Genomic DNA, 24182 nt, shown 5'->3' with positions numbered 1-24182 from the left:
CTGGAAAAATGGTAGAAATACGATTTTTCTGTCTAGCATCTTCTCCCTTGATACATCTCAGAGAAGCACCTCATCCAGTAGCAGCAGACACAGAATTCATTCCCTTTCTAGTTGCAGCAGATGGTGAGAGACCTGAATCTGTACAATGTAAACAGATCTTGAGGGAGAGCTCTGTGAATTCCTGCAACAGCCAAAACTGCAATAACATACATGAGATCAGCTATGTGGCCTCCATGGGGAATAAGCTCTGGACACTGTTTCTATTTATGGAAATTGACAGCATCTGTCCGAAGGACCATGAAAATGACAACATTTGAGATTTCCACATCTTCACCACATCCTACCTTATCAACCAGAAGACAGAAAACAAGCACCCTGAAAAGGCCAGAGATTTACATAAATCTGAAGCAGAGGCAGCAAAATAGGAGTAGTGTCAAAGACGTGAAAAAATACCAAAGCCAGGTCACTTTTTGGGTACCAACTTGTGTCCCTGTGTCCCAGGGCATAATTAGTGATAGGATGGTACAGAAGCTGGGATGGCAAAAGGTTCTGGTACACAAGCAAAGGAACAGCTGATCAGAGCTCTGCCTGCTACCGACACACCAGGCACAGCTCTGGGTTTGTAACACCCTGCTCACTGAACAATCACACAAAACCTGGGCAGTGCACAGATGAACACAAACAAGGAACAGTACATGACACAGTACCACTGTGGTACTACTGAAACACCAGTGAGAGTTTTGATGGTATCTACGCCCAGAGTGACAAAACTGATCATATCAGTAGGAATACTGATTCCTGGAAGACACTTCTCTACAAAATTGAAAGAAAACCTTCCCATTTACCTGTACAAGAGTTTTGTCACTCATGCAGTATGACCTGGAGGACAGCAATGTCTCTCCTCTCCACAAAGCTGTTTGCAGAGATGTCAGAAAGGATAAGTTTCTGTGCAGTAAACCCAACAACAACTGGGAATAAGACAAATCCTGTGCTTGTAAATACCCTCTGGGGTGAATCCCTTCAGAAGTGTATAGAAGAAAGGGAAGTGACAGATCAAACTTCTATCTTCTTCATGTCTCTTAGCAAACAAGATAAGACCATGCTCATCAACAATTCATATTTACAGGTATGCAGGTGAAAAAAATTAGCTATAGGTATTTACTTGAAAACACCTTGAGTCATCCCAAGATTACAAGCAAAAATTCAATTAAAAATATAAGTTATACAACTATGTATAAGTTTCAGCATGAATTGGACAAAAGTGACCTCTTACCAGGCTTTCCCTGCTGCTCTCAGAGTTGTAAGGAAAAGGGTGAACAAGGATTCCTTTCCCTCAGATATTTACTCCAGACCCCCCTGCATTTGAAGGACTGGAGCTGCCAGTCCCAGAGCTTCCCCTGGAAGCCCCAGCAGACTTCCCTGCCTGCCCAGGATAGCATGTCCTGCATTGTGTTCAGAAAGTTCTGTGAGAAGATCTGCTAGCAGCCTGCATGAAGCCACTGAGTTTTGAAATCACTTGCAGATGAGATGTAATACAAATATAAAGTCTTCCCTGCCCCCTTCTAATGAGTTACACATTTTCATTTAAACTGCACTGGCACTTCACAGGAAGGATCTGCTCAGGGTATTCCAAGTTGATTCCACATGGCTGCATAGTTCCTAATACTTATATTAGTTCCTAATACCTATTCCTAATAATAACCTACAAATAGGTTACTAATTTGGGTTGCATCCAATGAACTACAGAAGTCACTCTCAACCACTTTTTGAAAAATCTAAAAATCTTCCTTCCACTCACTATTTTTCGAAATTAATTTTTCTAACAAGTGAGTTCAGAGATAAAATTCCCCATCATCTTTGTTAACAGGAATGCAAAGGTCACAGAGTTGTATGTATTGGAGATGAATACCAAAGACATTGAATTTCGTAATTTCAACAACACAGAGATCATATCTTAATAGAATTATGAATAATTCTGACTTGCAAAAGAACAAATTAGTGTGTTTCATTATTAAACATCTCATACCAAGAAGACAAGTGGTGAAATAAAAATGTCTTTCTATACTGAGACATCTAATAATGAACCTGTTGCAAGCCTGAAGAAATCTCTAGAGAAAAAAACTCAAAACAAAAAAGCCTTAGGGTACCACTCTTTTTGGCTGAACTAATCATCACTGCTGTAGAAAACTAAAGCTGCAGGGATGTGATGATTTCAGATATTAAAGAAAAACATTGATATCTAGAACTCAAACTCCCCTCTTTACCCAAGAGCTTTTACTCCAGCTCTCTGTAGGCATTTTAACATTATACTGCATTTTGACTTTAACCCCCCAACACATATATTAGAGACACATGAAATATGTATAGATAAACAGGTGCACTGGAAAAGTCAGGATGGAATACTCAGTAATACTCAGGTCTGCTATTTTAATCATTCACCGGAAAATAACTGAAAGTCAATCACAATGGATACAGCATTTCAATAGCTCCATTGTCTGCAGGAGCAGCACTATTAATTTAATATGCTGTGTTGCAATGTTGTCAGAAAGATGGCTTTGATTGTACAAGTACCTCAGTGAAGTACCTTTGTTGAAGCTGAGCACTTTTTGATATTATTCCCTTCCCAAAAACAAGGTTAAATCTAACACCTATTAGATATCATTAGATGTCAGAGTTCCATTAAAGCTTATTTATGCCCGTGTAAACCACAAACTTGCATTTTCTAGTTAGTGTTCACACTACCTTAGTGGTTTGTCATAATTCAAGTCAATTTAAAAGCCCTCAGGTGCTTTTGAGTTTTTTCATGCTGTCATCCCCAGCATTAAGGCACCATTTCTCAGTTGGGCTAAGCCTGCAACACACACCAAGAAAAGGAAGTTTGAAAGTTATTCCCCTTGCTCATTATAACTGGCTTCTTTGCACTGAAGTAGTCATAGGATATGTTACCCTGTGTGCAAACACAGGGCTGCTGGAGCAGGCTCAGCTGTGAGGAGTTACACAGGTGCTCATGCAGAGCACAATGAAGGCAGGCAGAAAAGCACTGGTACTGCTTCCTCTGGCTAAAGCACGGCTGCAGGTCACTTGTGGAAGCAGAAGTCTTGGTGCTGTGAAGCACAGCAGATGCTCTGCAGTGGGCAATCCTCCTGCATAGCCAATTAGGATGCAGACATTCTGAATAAAGCAGCTGCTGTGAGCATGAAGCGGAACTGAACCAGCCTCAACCCAGAACGAGGTATTCATGAGACACCTGAGTAAGGACAGGTTACCCCAGATGTACCAGCTGCCTCCTCTGCCTCAGAGAGGGAATTTTCAGTAATTGCAAGCTGCTAGGATTAAGTCCTGGGTATATGGGAGTGGGGAAGTATGAAATACTACAACCACTCAAGTCAGAAATGACCTCTTCGATCCCCGCTCATTTTCTTAGGTCAATTAATGGTACTGCCATTACCAAGGAAGGTAAAGGGGTCAGGTGTCCCTTTCTTTCACACCATTATTCCCTCTCAATTACAGTCACTTAAGACACCAACCCCTTTATTTCTGAAGACTTATTTTTCCCTCAGATGGGGTATTCAAAGAGAAGGAGTGTTTTGCATAGCAGGAGCCCTAAGCAGTTGCTCCTTTCCAACACTGTGGTGTTATTTCAGACTCCACCAGTTTATCCTGCATACAGGTCAACTGTGCAGTTGAGGTCACTTACTTCCAGTGAAAGCTATCCAGCGGGCATATTTAGTAGCTTCTCTTCGCCAGTGGGAAGCCACCAGCAAGCCACATGTGACAGTTAGTGAAATGATTCCCATTATGATGAAAAATAACGTAGTGACCCACTCGGGAGGCAGCCGTGGAGGAATACAGGTCCTGTCACGTCCATGGATGGTTTGACACTGTCGCACAAGGCCAACTGTGAGAGCACCTGAAAACACATAGCAGAGAGGCAAGTAAACTTTCAAAATCCTCTCTGAGGGGCGCTCCATTGCAAACCACAGCTCAGAATTGCCCCAAAGTAAGGGATTCTTTCTTTGATGAACCTTAGTAAGCCTTTCAAACACGGAGGATGGAGGGCATGCTATAAACATCTGTCTTCGTGTTCCTTCATCACATGCTTGCACAAGCTGAAGTGAGATGGCTGCAAGCTGTATCTGGTTCCTGAGTGGCAATCAAGGTCTAATCAAAGGGATAAAGCACTCGTAATAGAGCCTGCCAATATCTGCTAACGTGGTAGCTGACTTGCATAGAGGATCACTCACTCATCTGTGCAGGATGAAGTACTTTTATAGTCTAACAAAATGAGTTGCAGCCCCCCTAAAATGCATTTAATTGCCTAATATCTTTTCCCCTCATTTGTAAATACAGCTTTAAGCCTCTGACTCTTGCAGCAGAAACTGCATTTTCATTCATGTATGATTCATGTATGATTTTAAAAACATTAAAAAAACCCCACTTCTTGACAGTAACTCATTAAAAAGAGTCCCTCCATGCAAGACTGATCAATCCTTTTGATTGCTAACAAGAGTTACTACACAAAGAAACTAGGAAATCTACAGAAAAGATCTACCAAAAAGATCCTAGAAAAAGGATAAGATTGATACAGGAACCATAAAGATTTAACCAAAATGATGTATTTTCTGTTAAATAATAATTTTTTAAAAAATCATCTTTTAAATCCAAGTCAGTGTTTTGAGGCTCAAAAAGAAGCTTTTAGTGAACTTTAATAATGAAGTTTTCTTTCTAACCCCAATTTAACATGCAATATTAAGATTAATTTCTTCCAGTGTCTCTTAAACATTAAGTTCTAGATTTCTCAATTTTGCCTTTTCTTCTGAACTGTTGCCTAAATAATCACAATTATCCTTTATCTACATCAGGAGCAAAACCTAACAGTGGACAGCATTAGAGTCAACATCTTTCTCCACAAATTACTTCAAGTAAATACTGTTTCAGTTGACCTGTTTCACATAAAAAGAGGACAACTTAGACATAATTACAGTTAGACTAGGAAGCTTAGGCTTAGCATGTCTTTTGGAAGGAGAAACATCTGTCATACTTTCTAGCCTCTTTTTGGGGGAAAGAAAAAGTGTGAAAAAAAGGAGAAAGCCAATAGTCAAAAGATTTACCAGTCCTAGCATGCACCTCCTGGCACTCTGGAGCCAATTTCTAGAGATCCTCTCTGCTCACACCTGAGCAATGAGTACCAGCAGAATCAGCCTCTGAGCTTAGAATTGTTGGGTTAGGAAGCAGCATATTATGTTTTATTAGATGTTTAGAATCCCAGCACAATCAGCCTCTGAGCTTAGAATTGTTGGGTTAGGAAGCAGCATGTTTTATTAGATGTTTAGAATCTTATTAAATGTACTGCCTCATATCCCAGGGTATCAGAAGAACCAAAAGCAAAACCATTACTGAACCTGTTCTGTTGAAGTATTCTTGCAACATTTGTTTAGACTACAAAATTTCAGTCTTATTCAAATATATCTTTTTAATTACACATCAACCGACTGAAAGATTCAGGGATGAATTTTCAGCCAAAAACGGAACAATTACAAAACCAATGAAGTTGGCATTTTCTACTCCAGGCACCAGCAATCACACCACTGCTGTGCACCAGGATCACACAAACCTGAGCCAGGGTTACACAAGCAATCCTGCCCAGCTCCATGCCTGCACAGTGCAGTTTTACATGAACTGCTTCTCTTCCAAAGCTTGCAATGTTTTCATTGTACATCAGCTGCTGGGGCAGAGGGGAGATGTGTCCTTAAATGTCAAGCTCCCTGGAACACACACACTTGCAGAACCTCATACAAAACACTGAGCAGTTTCCTGTAGTTTGGGGATAAAGAGGCTATTCACTGCAGCATCATAGAACAGGAAATTAATCCCAATCACTGTGCAAGACCAGGATTTAACAATTTTGCTATCTTTACAGCACAAGTCAGTTTTTTCTAAACTGCAATTCTAATAAAAGAATGACTTCATAAAAATGACGTCATACACTCAATAGATGCTTTCTGAATTCAAAGACCTCTCCTGACTTCAGTGGCAATAATTTAGTGCATTTTTAACTTTGGAAAAAGCAGCAATGATAAGAGTCACTCTGCTGAACATGGTACCATTTTGTGTCTTAATTGAAACTGAAAAACAGCTGCTGTAGATGAGCATGTATAAGAGACAACTATTTCATTTTGTACATGCAATTTGCAGTTTATATTGAAGCTATTTTTCAACTAACAAAAGCACACTTAACATGTCAGATTCAGAGAGAACCAAAGCTAAGCCCAGAAGTGCCATACCTAGAGGAAACAGAGAACTCCATTTTGAACTATTATTTTTAATGCAATTTCTCTTACTATCAACATCTACTCCTCCAAAAGGTGATTAAAAAAAACCCAAACAATCACCCAAACCAAAAAACCCAGGAATGAAAATGAAGAAAATGAGAAAAAAAAAAAATCTCTGAACTGTGAGTACCACAGAGGCATTCCTTCTTAATACACAAGGATAGCTGCAGAAACTATACAGGGAATGGCTTCCTAAACATCAGTTCTGGTGCCAAAATGTATTATTTTACTCTGGTGAGGTTTTTTTTTTTTTGGCATTGTTTGCTGTTTGGTTGTGGGGGTTTTGTTTTGTTTTTTTTTTTTAATCAGAGTTTTAAAATGTCAGCAACTAAATTTCAGTATCTGACATTTTGGAGGAAATATACTGAGCTTTATGGTTAAGCTCTTTCTAACACATACACAGTATTTTGTCTTAACTCTGCTTTATGAATTACAAATCTGAAGCCAATATACTTCATATTTAAGGTTTTGAACCTTGAGTTTGCAGCCTCTAGGGAGTCAAATGGAGGGCAAGAGGTCTGTGAACCATTTCTGAAGGTTTCACCAAGATAACTGGAGAATCAACCTCATTATGTGCTCATAAATTCGGTTAAAGTTCAAGTTGACTACATAGGAATACCTCACTTGTGTGCATAAACTGGGCACAGGAAATGAAACCTCAGGGCTCATCCCATAGTGACAAATCTGTTGAGTTCAGACTTCAAAAGAAGTCTCTGGTGTGGAAAAACAGTATTCATTTGCCATGAAATTCAAAAGAGGAGCGTGTTTATATGGTATTTTATTCTGCTGGTTCCATTCTGAAGCAATCAAGCAGTTACCAGGGAGCTGCAAACAAACTTGTTACAGAAAATCTTGTTTCCCCTTATCTAGTCTATCATTGAAAAGAGGGATATAAAATTGCACAGAGTCCTTCTGCCTGTAGTTAGAGAAGAGCTCAACAGCCCATCTCAAATCAATCACCAAGTTCCACCGAGATCCATAAGGAAAAGGTTTTTAAGTCATCCTCTCAGAACTACTTCAGCATAATTGCTGAAAATCTAAGCACCTGACACAGGTATGGAACAAACAGCACAGCTAATGCCAGTAGATTAGGCAGCTGAAAGATGGATCCAGCCCTAAACATTTGCAGTGCAGTAAGCACAGCTGCCCACCCAGCTCCCCCTGCCTGCACGGATCAGCCCCGGGAGCCACAGTGAGAACCCCGAGGGGCAGGGGCTGCTCCCTGCTCTCACCTGCCTCTCCCCAGAGCTTCTGAGACTGGCATTATTCAGGTCACTACAGCTAGAGCACGAGGTGATTAGGACACACATGCTAATTATTAAAAATGAAATCTGACCTTTATCAAATCAGAGAATGCTGCACTGAGTAAATGTTACTGAAGTGGTCCTTATTCTTTTCCAGTATATCTATTCCCTGAAGTGCCAAAGCATTTCTAACATATTAAAAAGACTCTCAGTAGTGACAGTCTGTGTATAAACAGGCTCCAGTTAATTTCACAGAAAGATTTTGTGATCATCCAACTCCTCAAAACCACCAGTAATGCTCATTTTTCAACACTGCATATTTTTACTAGAATCAGTGATAAAAAGGGTCTTGAACAAATACACCAACGCTGGGGAGCACCACCTATTTAACAATTAAATTTCACAAAACCATTGAGGAAAAGAGGTGGAGGGCAACAAACCAAGCAAAGGCAAGGCCCCTCATTTTCCCTCCTGGTGCAGAGGTGCAGCTGCCAGGGAGCTGACCCCCAAGTCCCACTCCAGCCCCGCGGTGCTCTGCCATCCCTCTCTTGTTTCCCTGGTAACTACAGAGCCACCAAGGAGGAATCACACTCTACAGAGAGAAACAAAGATTGCTGCAGCCCTTTAACTCCCCCTCCTCTACATCACTTCTGAATTATTAAAAGTGGCACAGCGATAGCACGGCTGGAAAGCAGCAGCATAATAATGGCCACTCAGATGTTCAGCGTTCATCTGTTATCTGAGTGCCAGGACACGCGGGATCAAGTGTGCCAGATGGACACAGATGAGGTGCCACTGCCATGAGGAGCTCTCCACAGCACCAGAAACAACTAATATGGTAAAAGCAAGTTGCAGAGAATGAGGTGGGGCTCCAATGTTAGGAGGTCCCAGAGCTCTGCAGCTATGCTGACCCATGAACCTCCAAGGCACAAACCCTCAGAAGTGCTCTTGCTCAGCCTGGGGTACCTGCTTCTCCTCTGCACTCCCCTACTGTCCCAACTTGAAAATTAGTTTAAATTTTACCATCATTTTAGACAAAAATGATATTTCTTGGGTTTAAATGGATCTGCAGCCCCTTATATTCCTTGACAACAGCTTCCTTAGTTCTACCTCCCATTAACCACATCCTTAGCAAAATGGTCTATGCCAACATTTAATAAGTATTATGGCCAATATGCCTTGTGAGGGGGTTAAAACTGGATCTGCCCCCAGAAAACCCCCTGCTCTCCCTCCCTCATTGTCCTGATGAGATGGGGTGGTGCTGCTGGAAATGCCAGTTGTGACTGGCAGACAGTTCCAACCCAAAGGAGAGACTTCTCTTCAGTGTACTGTGGACTTGTTAAACCATCTTTGCTAAGTGAAAAGCACAGTTTAGAGGTTTCTTAATGAGGTGCTGGTGACATAAATCTTAGAGCACTTCCAGTGTGGCAAGGACACTGCTAAGTTTTATGTTTTAGTAATGAGCCCAGTACATGGAGCTGTGTTATCTGGGCACACTAAAACATTCATTGCTGCTGGTTAGGTAACAGTCACATGCCTGGGAATGACATATGTGAAGTTAAGGGCACCTCAGTTAAGCCATTCCCAGTAACTCCCACTGGGCCACAGACAAGGACAGCTTGGTTCTGGAAAATTTCTAAGTTCTATTCAGATTATAAACTTGAATGGGAAAAGGTGCAGGTCCACCTAGAGGAACAGGCTCCAGCAATAAGCAGAGCTGCAGCTTGTTGTCCATCCAAGTGGAAACTTGAAAGGTCTAAAGAAAACACAGTGATTTGGTCATGGCAGACTAATTCTAGGCACCAGTGTTAAGGATAACCATCAAGCTGGCATTGGCCAGTGTGTCTTGAACATGTTTGCTGCTCCTTGCCTGCAACCAAGGTCTCTGACAGAAGATTGCTCTCAATGTGAGTGAAGCGAAGCCGAGGAATATCTGAGAGGAAAAAACAACACAGCACGGAAAGAACAGTTCCAATCCACCTACCCATATAGGAAACAAAGAGGAGGGACTTCCAAGAAGAAAATTTTCAAAGTCATCAAAGGAATTCGGCAGTTGAAGTGGGATGTTTCCCATTCTTAACATATGGAATTTATTTTCCTGCAACAGGCACTTGAAGGGATGTTGCTGTACAAAGGGGGAATAGAGAATGACTTCTTTAGGTTTATTTATACGTATTTTATTTTGGGGAAAATGTCTATGAATTCTATAGTCTAGGTAGTAGTTTCTTGGAAACAGAGGGCTCTCCTTTCTGCCTTTCCCAAAATCCAGAGAACTGACAGTAGTGATCATTCCCTACCACAGTCTTGGAGGTACTCCATACAGTTAATTCTACTTTTCCAGTGCAAAACTGATTAGAAATCAGGCCCTGTACCCTCTTATGCGATTAGCCATGCTCATAATAAGCAATGCAGGTGTTAGGGGAAAAGTTATGCCTCTTTAGAATAAGCACCACCTCTGGTGTGAAGAGGAAAAAGATAACAGCATCCTGCTGGTTTGCAAAATCAAGGAGGAAAAAAGATTTAACAACGCTGGGGAAGACCACCAGATCCTGCAGAGCAAGGCCCATGTTGTAAAAGCCAAACAGAATCATGGGGTCTCTGAATATCAGGTCCCACTGAATGAGGCCCACAGGCACAGCTCACAGAATTACTCTGGATCTACAGTTCACAGTTCTAAGTGTTACAGCCTTGTAAATTATAGTCATCAACTCAATTTTCAACCTTGACCCACTAATTCAATTTTTAAAAGTTTACAGCCTCAAATAGCATCATATCAGAGCATTTTAAAAAACAGCACATACACATAATTAACTGCAACTAAGTAACTGTATGCAAGTTGAACACCTGGTCTTCCACATTTGTGTTTCAGTCACTGTAGGACAACACAGTAACTGAGATATACCTGAATAGGTATAAAGGGTATATAAATAAATAAAAAAATAAGATCAGATCAACTGCCAGTCTCTAATCAAGTATGAGAATACAATGTCTGGCACAGTTCTTACAAAAATAATTACCTCTTTTGTGAGGGATGGAGGTAGTTTGAGTAGATGCTCTTTAGCACTTATGCTACTAAAATAACTTTGAGGTTACCATGCAAGTACAGTACTCAGGATGTAGCAGAACAGATTGATTCTTTCACTGCAGATGTTCCAGTACTTTGTTCAGGTAGTAGATTAACAGGAAACCAAGACTCACTAAAATAAGATTTATGAATGTTAAAGGATGATCTACAGGAAGGCTGAAAAGAATAACAGAGGATCAGCTGCAAAGGCACAGAACATAGAATAGTTCAAAACAAACAGATTATAAATTATCTTTCCCACCTTTTATATGCCAAATCTTATGCTTTTGGCCTTTACTCCAATTTGTCTCTTGAATCATCTAATAGGTATCATAACCCTGGGAAAAAAGGTTTGGAGTTTCTCACCTTGAAGAAGACAAGATGTAAGATAAATCCATATATCCACTGGATTTCTATTGGTATGAAGCAAACAGCTAAAAAATATTTATACTATGTTAAAAAGTCAGTTTTTAAAAAAGACCTAGATTTACTTGTCAAGTTCCTATTACATCTAGAGGGCCTCTTTTAAGTACCTTGTTGTAAGAGTCCTTGTTGTAAGAGTCCTTGTTGTAAAATTATGTTATACAGCATGTTATTTCTCTTCTACTCCATTTATCCCCTTCTCTCATATCTGATGATATCTCATATCTTCCTTCCAAACCAACTTGGAAATGGATCATCCTTCTTGCTCTAGAGATGTAAAGGATGTTTACTTGCTTCAGGAACAAAGTATTCTTAAAAATATTCATAGAGGCGAGGTAATATTCCTGGCTTCAAACAGAGCTTATGTTAGCTGTGAGGAACCTACCAATTTATCTATATTTAACAATCTAATGTCCAGAGAACTGAACTTATTAGGTACCATTTTTGGTACTCCTTAGTAATCTTACTGAATTAAAAAAGAATAATTCCAAATTTTAAAGTCTAAAGCCAATATCCAAAGAGTTGTGGTATATTAGCAGAAAACCCTGCCTTGCTGCTGAAGAACATCTGGTGCCAAATTGCCTCAAAATTTTTCAATTCTGTGTTTGTAGCATGCCTAATGCAAACCAAATCCCCCCTCCACAACACCCACAGTCTTTGCCCTCCCTCTTCCTTTCCCAAAGAGAAAAAAATCAGGGGCCATCTATTGAGAAAGACTTACACATATTAGAAAAGTTTATTACTACAGATGACAATCATTATGATACATTAGTTCTAAGAGATCCCTAAATTGCAGACATTTGGACTAATAAAAATGAGTTTATTTCTGAATTCTAGTAACTTTCAATGCCCTGCTGCTTGTGTATTGAGTCTACTTAATGTTTTTTTTTTAATTTTGCACCCCCTCTCTTTTTTAGATTTTTTTTTGATGGAACACCAGACTGTCTAAGAGCTACCCTCAGGCACTAAAGCAGGAACAACTCTCCTGACACAACAAAGGCTGTGTGTTCTCACATATCAGAGCCAAGAAATCTGCCTGTGCTGAAGGTATTCTTTCCTTCAGAAGGTTTTCATTCCTACTTCAGAAGACAGCATTAATTAAATGTTGGTTAAAAGGATCTCTAATAAGCTGCATTCTTCTGGTTGTTTATTTTCTAACACTATAAGCATTTTCACAATGGAACAGTTTTGTCAGTGACTAGAATCTTTACAGTTTCTGAAGTGGCAAGGGCCTGGAAAAAAGAAGAGAACTTTCCTAAAATAAGAGAGCAATGTTTTATTTAGTATAAAACACAAACAAGGAATCTAGTTATTTCCATTTTTCCTCCAACCAAAGTAGAGCTACTCAAAATTGACAAAATTCACTGACTAAAAAAAGGAAGATCAAAGGCAGTGTCAATATTTAAAAATGATTTTTTGAGTCAGCCACACCATTTTATGCCATATGTTCAGCTGAAAGCCACAAGCTATGACACCCACAGCTGTTCTGCCATTTAACATCTGATGAGCTTGTGTTCTTTTTAACAGTTAGTTATGTTTGGCTTCAGACAGAGCTGTAAAATGATACCTCTTTATCCAGTACCTGCAACTGTAAGGGTGATGTGCAGGTCTCTGGGGCTGCATCACCAACAGGAGCCAGTGACATGAGGTAGCCAAGATGGGACAGTAAAGGTAGCACCAGGGTTTGCCATGTGGTAAAACCAACATGACCAGAACAACACAGAAATTCTGGATCTCACAGTGCAGTAGGTCACCTTCCACACAGGTGTGTTATAAGATGGTGTGTTCACAGGGTGGCGACAACTGGACTTCAGAGCCCTCCATTTTTAACTCCTGCATATCCAAAAGCATAATTTCTCCAAGCTAGCTGAGTTATAAACTTAGTAGATATGTTCAAGCAGATCAGGACAAATACACCAAAGTTCCCAAACCACACCAACTATAGTACCCTATTGTTCTCCCTCTTTTTATTCATGGAGGGAAAATAACTCTCAGCCTTCCTGGTTACAGCCTAAAGCAACTTCTCTTAACATAATGACAAAAGCATTCAATGTAGGGGGAAGATTCAGGTCCTGGCTCTGACTTCAAGATTGCCTGTGCATTTTAACAAATTAAATTCATGAGGAATAAGGATCATCTTCCTCTGTCAGACATAACTGTTGTGCTTTGCACTGATCTCAGCTTGCATCAGACATGCTCCAAGGACACCCACTGATCTGGCTCCTCCATGGCCTCATGAATCACCCACTGGCGAAGGTGAAAAGAGAAGTGTTGAAATGCATTTTGGCATTTATATGGTTACAAACACATTTGCAAAGTTTCAGTGTCTGTTCTGTGAACAGCCTAAATACACCTTATGTGCTTCAGTGTTTACCTACACCTGAGCATAACTCTCTCTTGGTCCACTACTGACAGAATATTTTAGGCACAGATTACCAGAAAGTACAACAGACTATGCTAAATAAAGAACAGAACATTCAAACTCCAAACCAAATGTACTAACGATTGTGGCAGTTTCTTTACAGCACATAACTGCTGGCAGGTTTGTATTTATAGCAATGAGGACATGAGAAGGGAGGTTTGCAGGTAGAAGTAATCCTTCATTAAAACCACTAGAAAAATTGGAAAGATTAAGCACATTTCTGGTCTTGCAAGACAGACACACAGGTTACCAACACTGTACTCACTGGAGATATACAAGATCATGTCTTTGTCTACCAGACTTGCTTTTTTCATAAGGCACTTTTATCAACTGAAGAACAGCACCTATTTACCCAAAGAATGCACTTCATTGCAACTAGAACAGTATTTCAAGTAAAACAAACCTGAACCTTAGCTTTTGTTCCTAAAGGTGCTTTCTAACTGTTGCCAAATCTGTGTATGCCATGCTTGTAACAACTGGGAATATACATTAAACTGCACTTCAAATAGGGATTAGGTACAGGGCCAAGATTTTATTACCTACAAGGAACACTTCATGTGCTGAAAGACAGACTGAGATATAGCTGAACTACATACAAGTTGTCCTTCAGGACTGATGGCACACAGTTTCCTGGCTAATTAACATTTTAAGCCCCCACAAATACAAAAGGCAAACTGGAAAATAAACCAAACCAAACTCCAACCTTCTGAATTATTATTCAGTAATAATTCTCAAATTTAGGCATTTACTTGCTGTTCCAATCACAACAAAAATATTAAAACCAAAGAACAATAGGAGTGCAGGAAGCCTAATCAGGATTTATCCTGAAGTACATATTTTCTTATTGCTTTTGCTAGGGCAAGTCCTTGTTTTAGAAGCCTGCATAATTTAAGCCTGAATTATTTAGGCAATTAACAGGTGCTGTCTGTGTGGTGATAACACTTTCTCCCTTATCACAATTTGGCATCTACAAAAATAGACTGTTAAGAGTCTGGAGAGTTCTCTTTTTTTTTTTTTTTTAACTGGTATAAGAGAAGACAGACCATTAAATTTGCACTTCACTGAAGTGAAATACCTTTTTATTGAAACAACAAGGCTCAGTCCTTTCTGAGCAAGTAGGACTGTTCTTGAAAAGCAACCAAATGTTATACAGTGCTCCAAAGAATGTATCTGTTAACAGATGTTTATACAGTTGTTATATTGACGTTTCAAAACAGATTCACTCTAATTTTAGATTTTATATAAACAACCAAGAGATCCTCTGTTCTTATCACCAACTTCATCTTACTGAACATCAACTTACAGGGAACATTTACTTCAGATTACACTAGGCATAAGTCAACAGACTTCTGTTTGTGAAACAGCAACTGCCACTTTTGGCCTTTACTCTATTTCACCATTTTTCATGTATTAAACTTCAGGGTGCTTCTTGAAATTGCAGAGTGATCCAGCAATATTCCACTGAAAGAATTTATGGGACCACATTAGAAATTCTGGGCCTTTCAATCTCTTCAGGGTTCCTGTACAATCTTGTTGCATAGTTTTTAAATTGAATTAAGAGTGGGTTTAAAAAACAAAGTGAAACATGCTTCTTCCCACGAGTTTCTACGATGGAGAGCACACATCATTAACACACGAATTTAGGTGCACAATCCATTTCAGAATGCAATTCAACCTAAGGAAAATAAAAAAGTTCTTTCTTCACCCTTGTGACTTCTCTTCCCCCACAGCATGAAACGCCTACAATGCTCCTCACATCAACAGGCACAGAGGAAGCAGCAGTGCCTTTTCTCCTCTGCAAGAAAGGAAATCAGATTCTTCCACTGTTGCAGTTCTGGAGTTGACACTTCCACTGACCCTGGGAATACTGTTGGACTACTGTCTATGACTGAGAAAAAAGTATCTCTTAATGCTCTAATGCAATTTAGAGTATTTCTATTTTGGTTAGAGAAGACCAAATATATCAAAGCAAATTTTAAGTCAAACAAGTCACCCACTATACAGAAGTCATTCTTCAGGAAACTTGAAGCCCATGACAGCCCTTTATGAATTTTTTTCACTTTACTTTGGAATAAAGACATTACAATTAGATGTTGTTAATGTTTGATACATTAAGCTCACACTAATGAAGTCACAGACGAAACCATTCCCCCTTACTGGTACATTTGCCCTGCTTATCAATGAAGTCAGGATCCCTCTCATTTCCTTGTATACAAAGATTTTACTGCAGAACTTAGTATATATGCCATCAATTTGAGAAAAGTACAAAGAATCTAGGCTCAAAGCAGCCCTTCTGAAGTATTCACAGCAAAGCAGTTCTGAAGTACACTGAATGATCATATGTCCTGTTCTGATCCCACAGCTATTCCTTCAACTATAATTAAATTATGTTGCTGCCAATAGCAGAAAGTAGTCACAGCAAGAGAAGTGGAAACCACTTCAGAACAACCTGGGAGAAAGAAAAGAAAGCCCAGGATTAAGAACAGCAAGAATACAAACTGGGAAGTTGGCTCCATGACGAGCACTACAGAAATAACCTGACTGACTTTACTGTCTATGTACAGTGTCATTTGATTATTAAATTCTTGGATGTACCAAGCTTAGAGACAGCCCATCCCTTTTAATGCAGTGTGCAAACAATGGTACAAAGAATTGCTCACCATCAAGTAAGTTCAAGGCCAAATGTGAACTGTCTTCAACTGCACAAGTATTTAAACATCCAATTGGGGTATTAATCACTACACCTTGAGAGACTGTCATCCTTAATGATCCCAAAGTGCTTTGTAATTTATGGCACAGAACTGCAGCTACCATGAGGTTTTTGGGTAGCAGCCAACTGTTGCCTATTGCACTGGGCTGTGCTGGCTTTGAATACTGCAGTGAATCACTGGGAGGCTTCTGATGTCCTCACAAGGGAGCATTTTAGATCATCCCAAGGACCCAGATGTAACACCGAGTATGTTTTGTTCGAAGACCAGGAACCAGGCTCTACACACACTCTGTGAATTTTGAACCACAAACTCTTAGCAGCAAGTATTTCCTACTGGATTAGCCCATCCCACAGACAAACCATCACAATCAGACATTTCCTAGGGTACCCGAGAGACCAAACTCTTATCAACTCTACTTACAAGGTTTAAAATATGTACACTATACAATACATCAGACAGGAAATAAAACTATATCAGAGCAAGAGCCCAAAAGCTTCACACTGAGAAGGGATATAACCTGACCATTGATTCCATAAAGATCCCTACAGAATCAGGCCAGTAGGAATGCTCTGCCAGTCTTAGCTTGTTTCCCTTCTCCTTAAAATAGACACGTACCCTGCACAGATCCTCTTCTTGGCCATATCTCCAGTTTCTCAGATCTGTGTATATCTCCATCAGTCAGAGGCTTGGGGAAGAAAAGTGAAATTGAACAAAGCAGCTGGAGCATACATAAGGGGATTGCTGCAAAATTATCAAAGAATTTTTTTTCCTGCATACAGCCCTTACTAATAAAAAACTGTCAATTACTAAATTTGAAGGCTCTCTGAATTACAATTACAACTTACAACTAGGTAATAGGAAAATTATTTTTAAATTTAAAATTGTATGAACTAAAAATTATAAAAAATTTTATAGTTTTCCCAAATAACTTTGTAGAAGAATAAAACAGCCTCCATATTGTATTTGTTCCACCATACAACAAACATCATTTTGTATCTGTTTCTAAAATAGACAGCAGCATTTATTCTCTGTGAAGTTCAATATACTTCCTCATCCATGAGTCACTCCAGTTACATTCTTCTGAAATACAAAGGTCTCAACCACTGCTGGAAAAGGATTCAAGAACAAGGTGAAGAACTCCTGCCTAAGATGAAAATCCTACACACTTCACAGCATGAAAATAAATGGGGAAAAGTTGAGCTGTTGTGAAGTACCTATAAAAAAAAAAGTAGGTCAAGCTTAAAAGTTTGACCTACTGATCTTCTTTGCTTTGGCAAAAGTACAAATGGAGTTTACATAATGCTGCTCACATGTAAGTGCTGGCTGGAAACTAACAATACAAATGTTTTTAATAAGCCCCAGCCATTAACAGGATTCCTTTTTTTTATTATTTCAAACAATTTTACATCTTTGTTTTGCAGTACACACTATTGAATCCTTACTGTTAAGACTCATACATTTAAGTTACTCTTGTTTGATTTCGGTGTAAGTTTGTGGCAAAAAATGTAATACACACACTGCCAATCAGGTCTAAGTTGGTTTTCAAAACAGAGGAAAGTCAGGTAACTTCCTGAAGCCACAAAGCTGAAGTTTCAACAAGGCACCTTTCCCACAGACAAACCATCTGTGTATAAAGCAGTTTTACAGTTACATACTTCTTGAGTAAAGCACAGGATGGGCAGAAAACAAATCTGTATCTGCACATAATGAATAGAATGTAGTTCTGTAGGCACTGTGCACACTGCTGGTAAGAAAATAAAAAGGTTATTCCAAATATCTGAAACTCATATACCTTATCCAAAGTGTCTACTATTAGAAAAGCCAAAATAAATGCCTGTTATTCTGTGATTGCTCCCCTTAGTTTAATAAAGTAAAGCTGTGATAGGGAACAAAAGGTGAAAACAAAATTGAATTAAAGCTTTGCTGCTAATGCTAATAAAAGTTACTGTGATAAAGACACCACCTCTGTTTTACAGAGGAAGAAAGTGGGGTACTACCACAATAATTTGCCAAAATCCAAAGTCAGCCGTGCCAGATGCTGGATTTGAAGGTTACTGGCTCCCAGATCTGTACTCTATAATCAGGTATTTCTTACCTAACTCTCTTTAAAGAGTGAGGAATTCAACAGGATTTGGTGGAAGGGAAACTAACAGTTTTGTACCTTTTTGTATGCTAAAGAGAAAACAAAACATATATCTAACAGGAGCAGCATGAGTTTGTATTTGTTGAAAAGCAGATGTAAAACATCAGTTCTTCTATGGACAAAAACAATTGGCTCTCTCATGTCTTCTCTGGCAGGCTCAAATAACCAGGCTGACACAGCTCTCTTTCATGAGATTCTTCCTACACATAAAATAGTTCCATATGTTTAAATGCTGAGTGGTTGAGTAAGCACAAAATTAATCCATTACAACAATGCCTTTCTATTGATTTTTCTTGTGCCTTAAGGCCTGGTCGATTACAGAACCCAAGCACAATTCAAACACTCTTCTTTGTCACATTTTTACATCCACTTGAAAGACATCTACAGACACAAAGTGGAATGGAAATGCTCCTTTTAAAGATGGCACTGACCCTCCCAGGCCAGGCAGACCCATTAACAGGCCACTCTTATTAGAGTATTCAGATTATATGGGCTTCAGAATCTTGTTCTTGTTTGGGTTTGTTACTGTTGTTTTTAAAGCACTGGCAGATTCTCTGAAATGCAAGTGCTGCTGGCAGGGCCTGCATCTTAGGAGCAGGAAGTCCTCATCCCTCACTGTGGGGATCAGCAACACATTACAACCCAGCACCACCTTTCCCTCCTTCCTCACACACCTGGGAGCATCCATCAGAGAAATGTGTTTCCCTGAAAATTATGTCCTACAATCTAATTTTAAAACTCTGATGTTCAGATGGCTTGGGAGATTGCTTTTCAGCACTCACCTCTAGGACCTGATGGTACATAAATCTTCATTCTCTGTATCATCCTCCTTTTATTTGTATTCTCAGCATGCAATCCAAACAGGTTCATGAAAGGGCAAATAACTTCTCCTGTCACAGTCACTACATGATAGCACAAAAAACATTAGGAAAAAGTAATTTTGTAGAATTGCTTCCTATCATGTCCCATCACTTTCTACTGAGAAGAGCTGGGAGATGCATACTGTTTTTTGAGTATATTGCAAGGTGCTTAACAAATGATCACCAGAACCCTTTTACAGACAGTTTTTGAAAAGCCAACTCTCCACACATCACAGAAACAACACTATCTCCTTCAGAGGACAGCACAATGGCTGCTCTCTACCATGACTTGTCCTCAGGGGAGCACTGTACATGAACAGTCTCTCAGCACAGGCCCTAAAGGGCAGAAGTCACTGATAATATGCCACGATGTCTTTTACATATCACTACTTTTTGAGCAGACAACTTCATTTAGAACAATAATGCCAGCTGGAACTCAACTTTACACCCCCTTTAAGTTGTGGATACTTTATTTATCTGTTTTATTCTATTTAGAAGTACTATTTCATTTGAGCACCTTCATGTGGTCTTGGGTTTATGCCATGTATAGTCAGTGCTCCAAATGGAGAAAAATATTTCAGTGGTCTCAAGCTCAGCAGGAGCCAGGAATCATTGCTTGGTCATTTTACCTGTGATAGTTCATTAAGCTGATCCCAACAAAGCTACAGTTCCTGTTGGAACAGTGGAACAAAATTCCTCAGGAAGAGCTATGACATGCAGAGGAATAACAGTGAACATCAGTAATTTTCCATTAAGTACTAGGCAACTTATTTCACAGGAGCAGGGAGTTAACTGCCTCAGGAGGAATGGCCTGCTGCACAGAGCCTGCTCTTCTGTAAGACCACTGCATCTGAAATCATCCTTCACAAATAAAAAAGTAACTGAGTATGCAAACCCCAAGAACTACACATAACACTTTAGGAGATACATAGAAAGGCAGCACTGGGAAACAGACAATTTTAAACAAATGTTATATTCTAGATTTACAATTCATTATCACACTGTTACTGCATAGCAAGATATAGAAGGCAGTTTCAATGAAAAGCATAACTCCTAACACAAATGACCTTGATACTTTTGTCAGAGATTCAAGATGAAATTGGAAGCTCTGCTGAACACAAACATGGCCCAGCTCAGTTCAGCATATGCTGAGTGCCCTGGCCATAACATTCTACTGTGTGCTCCCTGTGGATCATCACAGGAGGGGGTGATATATCCTTGCTTTAGGAGTTACCCATCAGTTAAGCACCCCTAAATCCTGACATCCATGTTAACTTAATGACTGCTATAAAAAGGGTACACGTTGTTCTGTAAATTGGAATCAAATGAACAATCATGCTACACAGGAAGGGATGACTAAGCCACATAAACAAACTGATAGCTTAGCTTTCTGAAGGGAGATTTTACTTGATTAAATTATTCCCTTGAATTACTTGACCTATCCTAAACCCCATAAAAGCATTTCAAATTGTCAATCCCCCCACATGTACAGCTTTTAACATCTCTAATTTCATGTGTGCATAATATTCATACCATTTTTCCTATAAAAGAGTTGAGAGCTGAAGCTAGAGCTGCTTCTATCCCCCTTCCTCCCCTACTGAAGACAAAATATCAAAATCATTAAAGACCCTCCCACACAAAAAAAAAGGAACATATGGAGACAAAACTATCAGCTTATAAAGTTCTTTGCAGAAGTGTAAAGATACAGGAGCAAGATTCCTTCCTACTGAAATCAGTGACACTTTAGGCATTGGCTGAAATTAAAGCCAACTCTGTCCTTATTTCTCACAGAGTGTCAGTTTGATAAGAAATGGCAGTCAGTGCAAGAATACTGAGCAGCCACTGGTTTCCAGATTGGAGTTATCAGTGCTCTGTACTTGCACAGCACGAATAACAAAACCTCACAGAGAACTCACTGTGAGAAAAATCCATTTAATTTTCATCTTTCCTTTACCATCTTAAAGATGTATGAAATATCTGAAACCAAGATAATGAACAAAACTACATAAAGAAAAAGTGTCCAACAGAGACTAGGACCCATGTTCACAAAGGTGTAGTTCCTCTGGCCTAAGGACACATAAGCATCTGAGACCTTCAATAATCTCAGTTGCAATCCTGTGCTGATAATTGCTGGGGAGAAATTTCTATAGCCAACATTTTTCAAATGACTATAAAACTTATCTTTAAGAGTAAGATTTAGGAGACTAATCAGCCCTTCTGTATTGATTAAAAAAATATTGAAAACTATCTCCGTTTTTCAGAGAAGCATTAAAGCCAGTGATTTATTTTGCTATCCAATTCAGCTGAAACTCATCACTATCTCTGGAGTAAGAGGTACACATTGTTTAGCATTCAAATCAGGTTTTTTTTCCCCTGAAACACAAGCCCAGGTTCCCAACCTCAGTGGCTGTAAACAGCTGTGAATGAGCCAATGCAGGGCTGCCTTCCCAGGTTTGCCAAGACCTCTGCTCTCTGCCATCCTCTAACAGCTGCAGTATTGAGGAGACCAGGCTGCTCCACGCTGCCTTTCAGAACCCCCAGGACAGCAGCCAAGCAGAGAAACACTCTTACTCCCCTTTCTCCTCAGTACCAGGCTGACTTGCAGAAGCAGAATCTAGAATAATTCCCACAGGAGATGAATCTAAAAAGCAAAGAAATATTTTATTTTACCAAACAGTTCCTTTCACCAGCTGAGTGAAGGATGCTCCAAAAAAAAACCCTGCTTCTTAGTGGCACATATGGAAGCTGGATGCCTTGGATGTGCTCCAAGCACAGTAGTCTGCTGAGAGTCCCTGAATGTCACCAGCAGCTGGGACAGGTTTCACCATCAGGGCTGTGCCCTCCTGTGCCACATCTCTCCCCAGCAGCCTCTGGGTAATGAATGGCACTCATAAAAGCATTCACCTCATAATTCAATACTACAGGAAGCCCTTGGTTCAATGGGCATCTCCACACTTCCTTTATTTACAGTTTGGGCAAATGGCTCATTTTAGGAGGTCTAAGCACCAGAAATACACATTTGTATTGCCTTTAAGCACAACTCTTATAATACTGCATTGAATCCTCTATCAATAAAAAACTACAAAAGAATCATTAAGGATGGCAGCTAGCTCTCCTTTATGGTTTTATCAAGACAACAATTTGTTTGGCTTCAACATAGAGCAAAGAAAAAAAAACGGCTTAGGTCTGTCAAAACATTCTTTGACTGCTGAAGTCCCTCAGAAAAATCCAGATTTCATGTTTGCCAGCCTAATTAAAACTGTTAGTTGCACCTCAGAAATGGCAGATGATTCTTATGGAATCATCCACTAAGTAAAGAAATAATGATTGCTGCTCAAAATATTTTAGGACACAATTTTTGTGTCACAAAGAGATAGAAAATATTTTTCTTTACAAAATAACACAACGGACTGTGCTTAGTTCCCAAAGGCCTGTTTCTTCCATGACTACGTTTTCAGAGTAGTTTTTGTTATCTCCTTTCTATGCATGCAGAGAGAATCCAACAACTTACACATTGTACAAGATCTGCTAACGTGAGGCAGGACTCCAGAAAGATATATTTAAATATTTGAAATTAATACTACTTTATTTGACTTTAAGCCCCTGAAGAAGGGCTCATTACCGCAGCACTGCTGTTAGGTGGAATTATAAGAGGAAAGAACCAGCTATTTTATCTAGCCATAGGCAGGAAAATCATCACAATTAGCTACAGGAGGAACGGTGAAGTCACCCAGGGAGTTCCTGAAGGCTGCACTTTGGGAAGGGCCTCGTTCCTTTCCTCTGAACCATGTAGAAAAGTCTGGGTTCTAGACTAGGTAATTAGAAGCAAATCAAATAAGCCATAAGTACAGTCTGGTCAGAGTACAGTCACCAATCCCAAATAGTTTTTAATACTCCACTTCATTAGAATAAAGGAAATATGACACAACTTGAATCAGTTCAACTGCTCACATGCATTGAATACTAGGCATGGAAGATGCAAGCCAGATGAAGAAAAATTTTCAAGCCCTCTGCAAGAATTTATGACAAAAGTCTTTACAGCCAGACCAGTTTTCTCTGTTCTAACCTGTGGTTTGCTTGGAAATCATAAGTTTAGGAAAAGTCACAGAATCTCCTGAGCTGAAAGGGACCTAGAGGGATCATCAAGTCCAAGTCCCGTTTCTGCACAGGACAGCCCCAAAAATCACATCATGTGCCTGAGAGCATTGTCCCAACACTTCCTGAACACACAGGGAAGTAACGCTGTGATCACTGCCCTGGGGAGCCTGGTCAGTGCCTGATCACTCTCTGATACCCAGCCTAAACCTCCCTGACACAGTTTCATGCTGCTCCCTCGGCTCCTGTGACTGGTCAAAGTGGTTAAGTTAGTTTAATCTGTTTGCAGTAAGGATGGCTTCCTTTCCTGACAGGGAGCTTTGGGTTCCTCTGGGACATGAGATCAAAGAGCTGCCCTCCTCCTGTTCTCTCTCCCTGCTCCACTGATCAGTACATGCAGGTCTTTATCAACGGACTGAATGAAATTGTCCATAGACAATTACATCATTAGTAAAAAGACAGATGCCCAAATCCTTGTTCTTTTAAAGTAAACAATGCCACACTCTAAAATAAAAACCACATGGGATCTCGGCTTAAAAGCTGATAAAAATCAGCATGCAGGAAATATTCTGGGAGAAAAAAAAAAAAAAAAAAAGACGTAGGGAAGCAAGAACTTCCCAGCAACAAAGGAAACGTCAGCGTAGTACGAAAGACTCCAAACCTGCCGCAAAGTAAGCAGAGACAGATCTCAATTCCCTGTCCAAGGTGACGGCACCTGGGAGGCACAGGCAGGGATGCTGCCCTGGCCCTCAGCTGCCCGGAGTGAGAGCGGGCTGGGGGCTCTGCAGGACCCCTCAGGAGACCGGGCTCCGCCGAGGCGGCCGGGAGGCACCGCCGGGGGCTCTGCCGGGGCTGGCTCCCACCAGCTGCCCCGGGGGAGCGGCCCCG

The 24182-nt window shown here is 40.0% G+C and overlaps 1 protein-coding gene across 3 annotated transcripts in view; it reads right to left on the bottom strand.

Moving 5' to 3' along the window:
* The window catches only part of MOSMO (modulator of smoothened), a 30150-nt gene that overhangs the window by 5591 nt on the left and 377 nt on the right, over positions 1-24182 (bottom strand). The window contains exons 1-3 of one of the 3 annotated variants that reach the window (XM_041401871.1): positions 19122-19221; positions 16812-16881; positions 3698-3910 (exon numbers count right to left, since the gene is read on the bottom strand). In XM_041401871.1, the coding sequence (XP_041257805.1) occupies positions 3698-3910; positions 16812-16881; positions 19122-19142 (304 nt within the window). In that variant the 5' untranslated portion in view covers positions 19143-19221. Of the gene's footprint in view, positions 1-2742; positions 2852-3697; positions 3911-16811; positions 16882-19121; positions 19222-24182 lie in introns of those variants that run through there. The other 2 variants (XR_005952460.1, XM_041401870.1) reach the window with 2 other exon arrangements.

The sequence above is a fragment of the Onychostruthus taczanowskii genome, unplaced genomic scaffold (genome assembly GCF_017590055.1).
Source record: "Onychostruthus taczanowskii isolate IOZ18803 unplaced genomic scaffold, ASM1759005v1 scaffold19, whole genome shotgun sequence".
NCBI lineage: Eukaryota > Metazoa > Chordata > Aves > Passeriformes > Passeridae > Onychostruthus > Onychostruthus taczanowskii.
The sequence above is the reverse complement of the archived record's forward strand: the minus strand, read 5'-3'. Positions and strand labels throughout refer to the sequence as shown.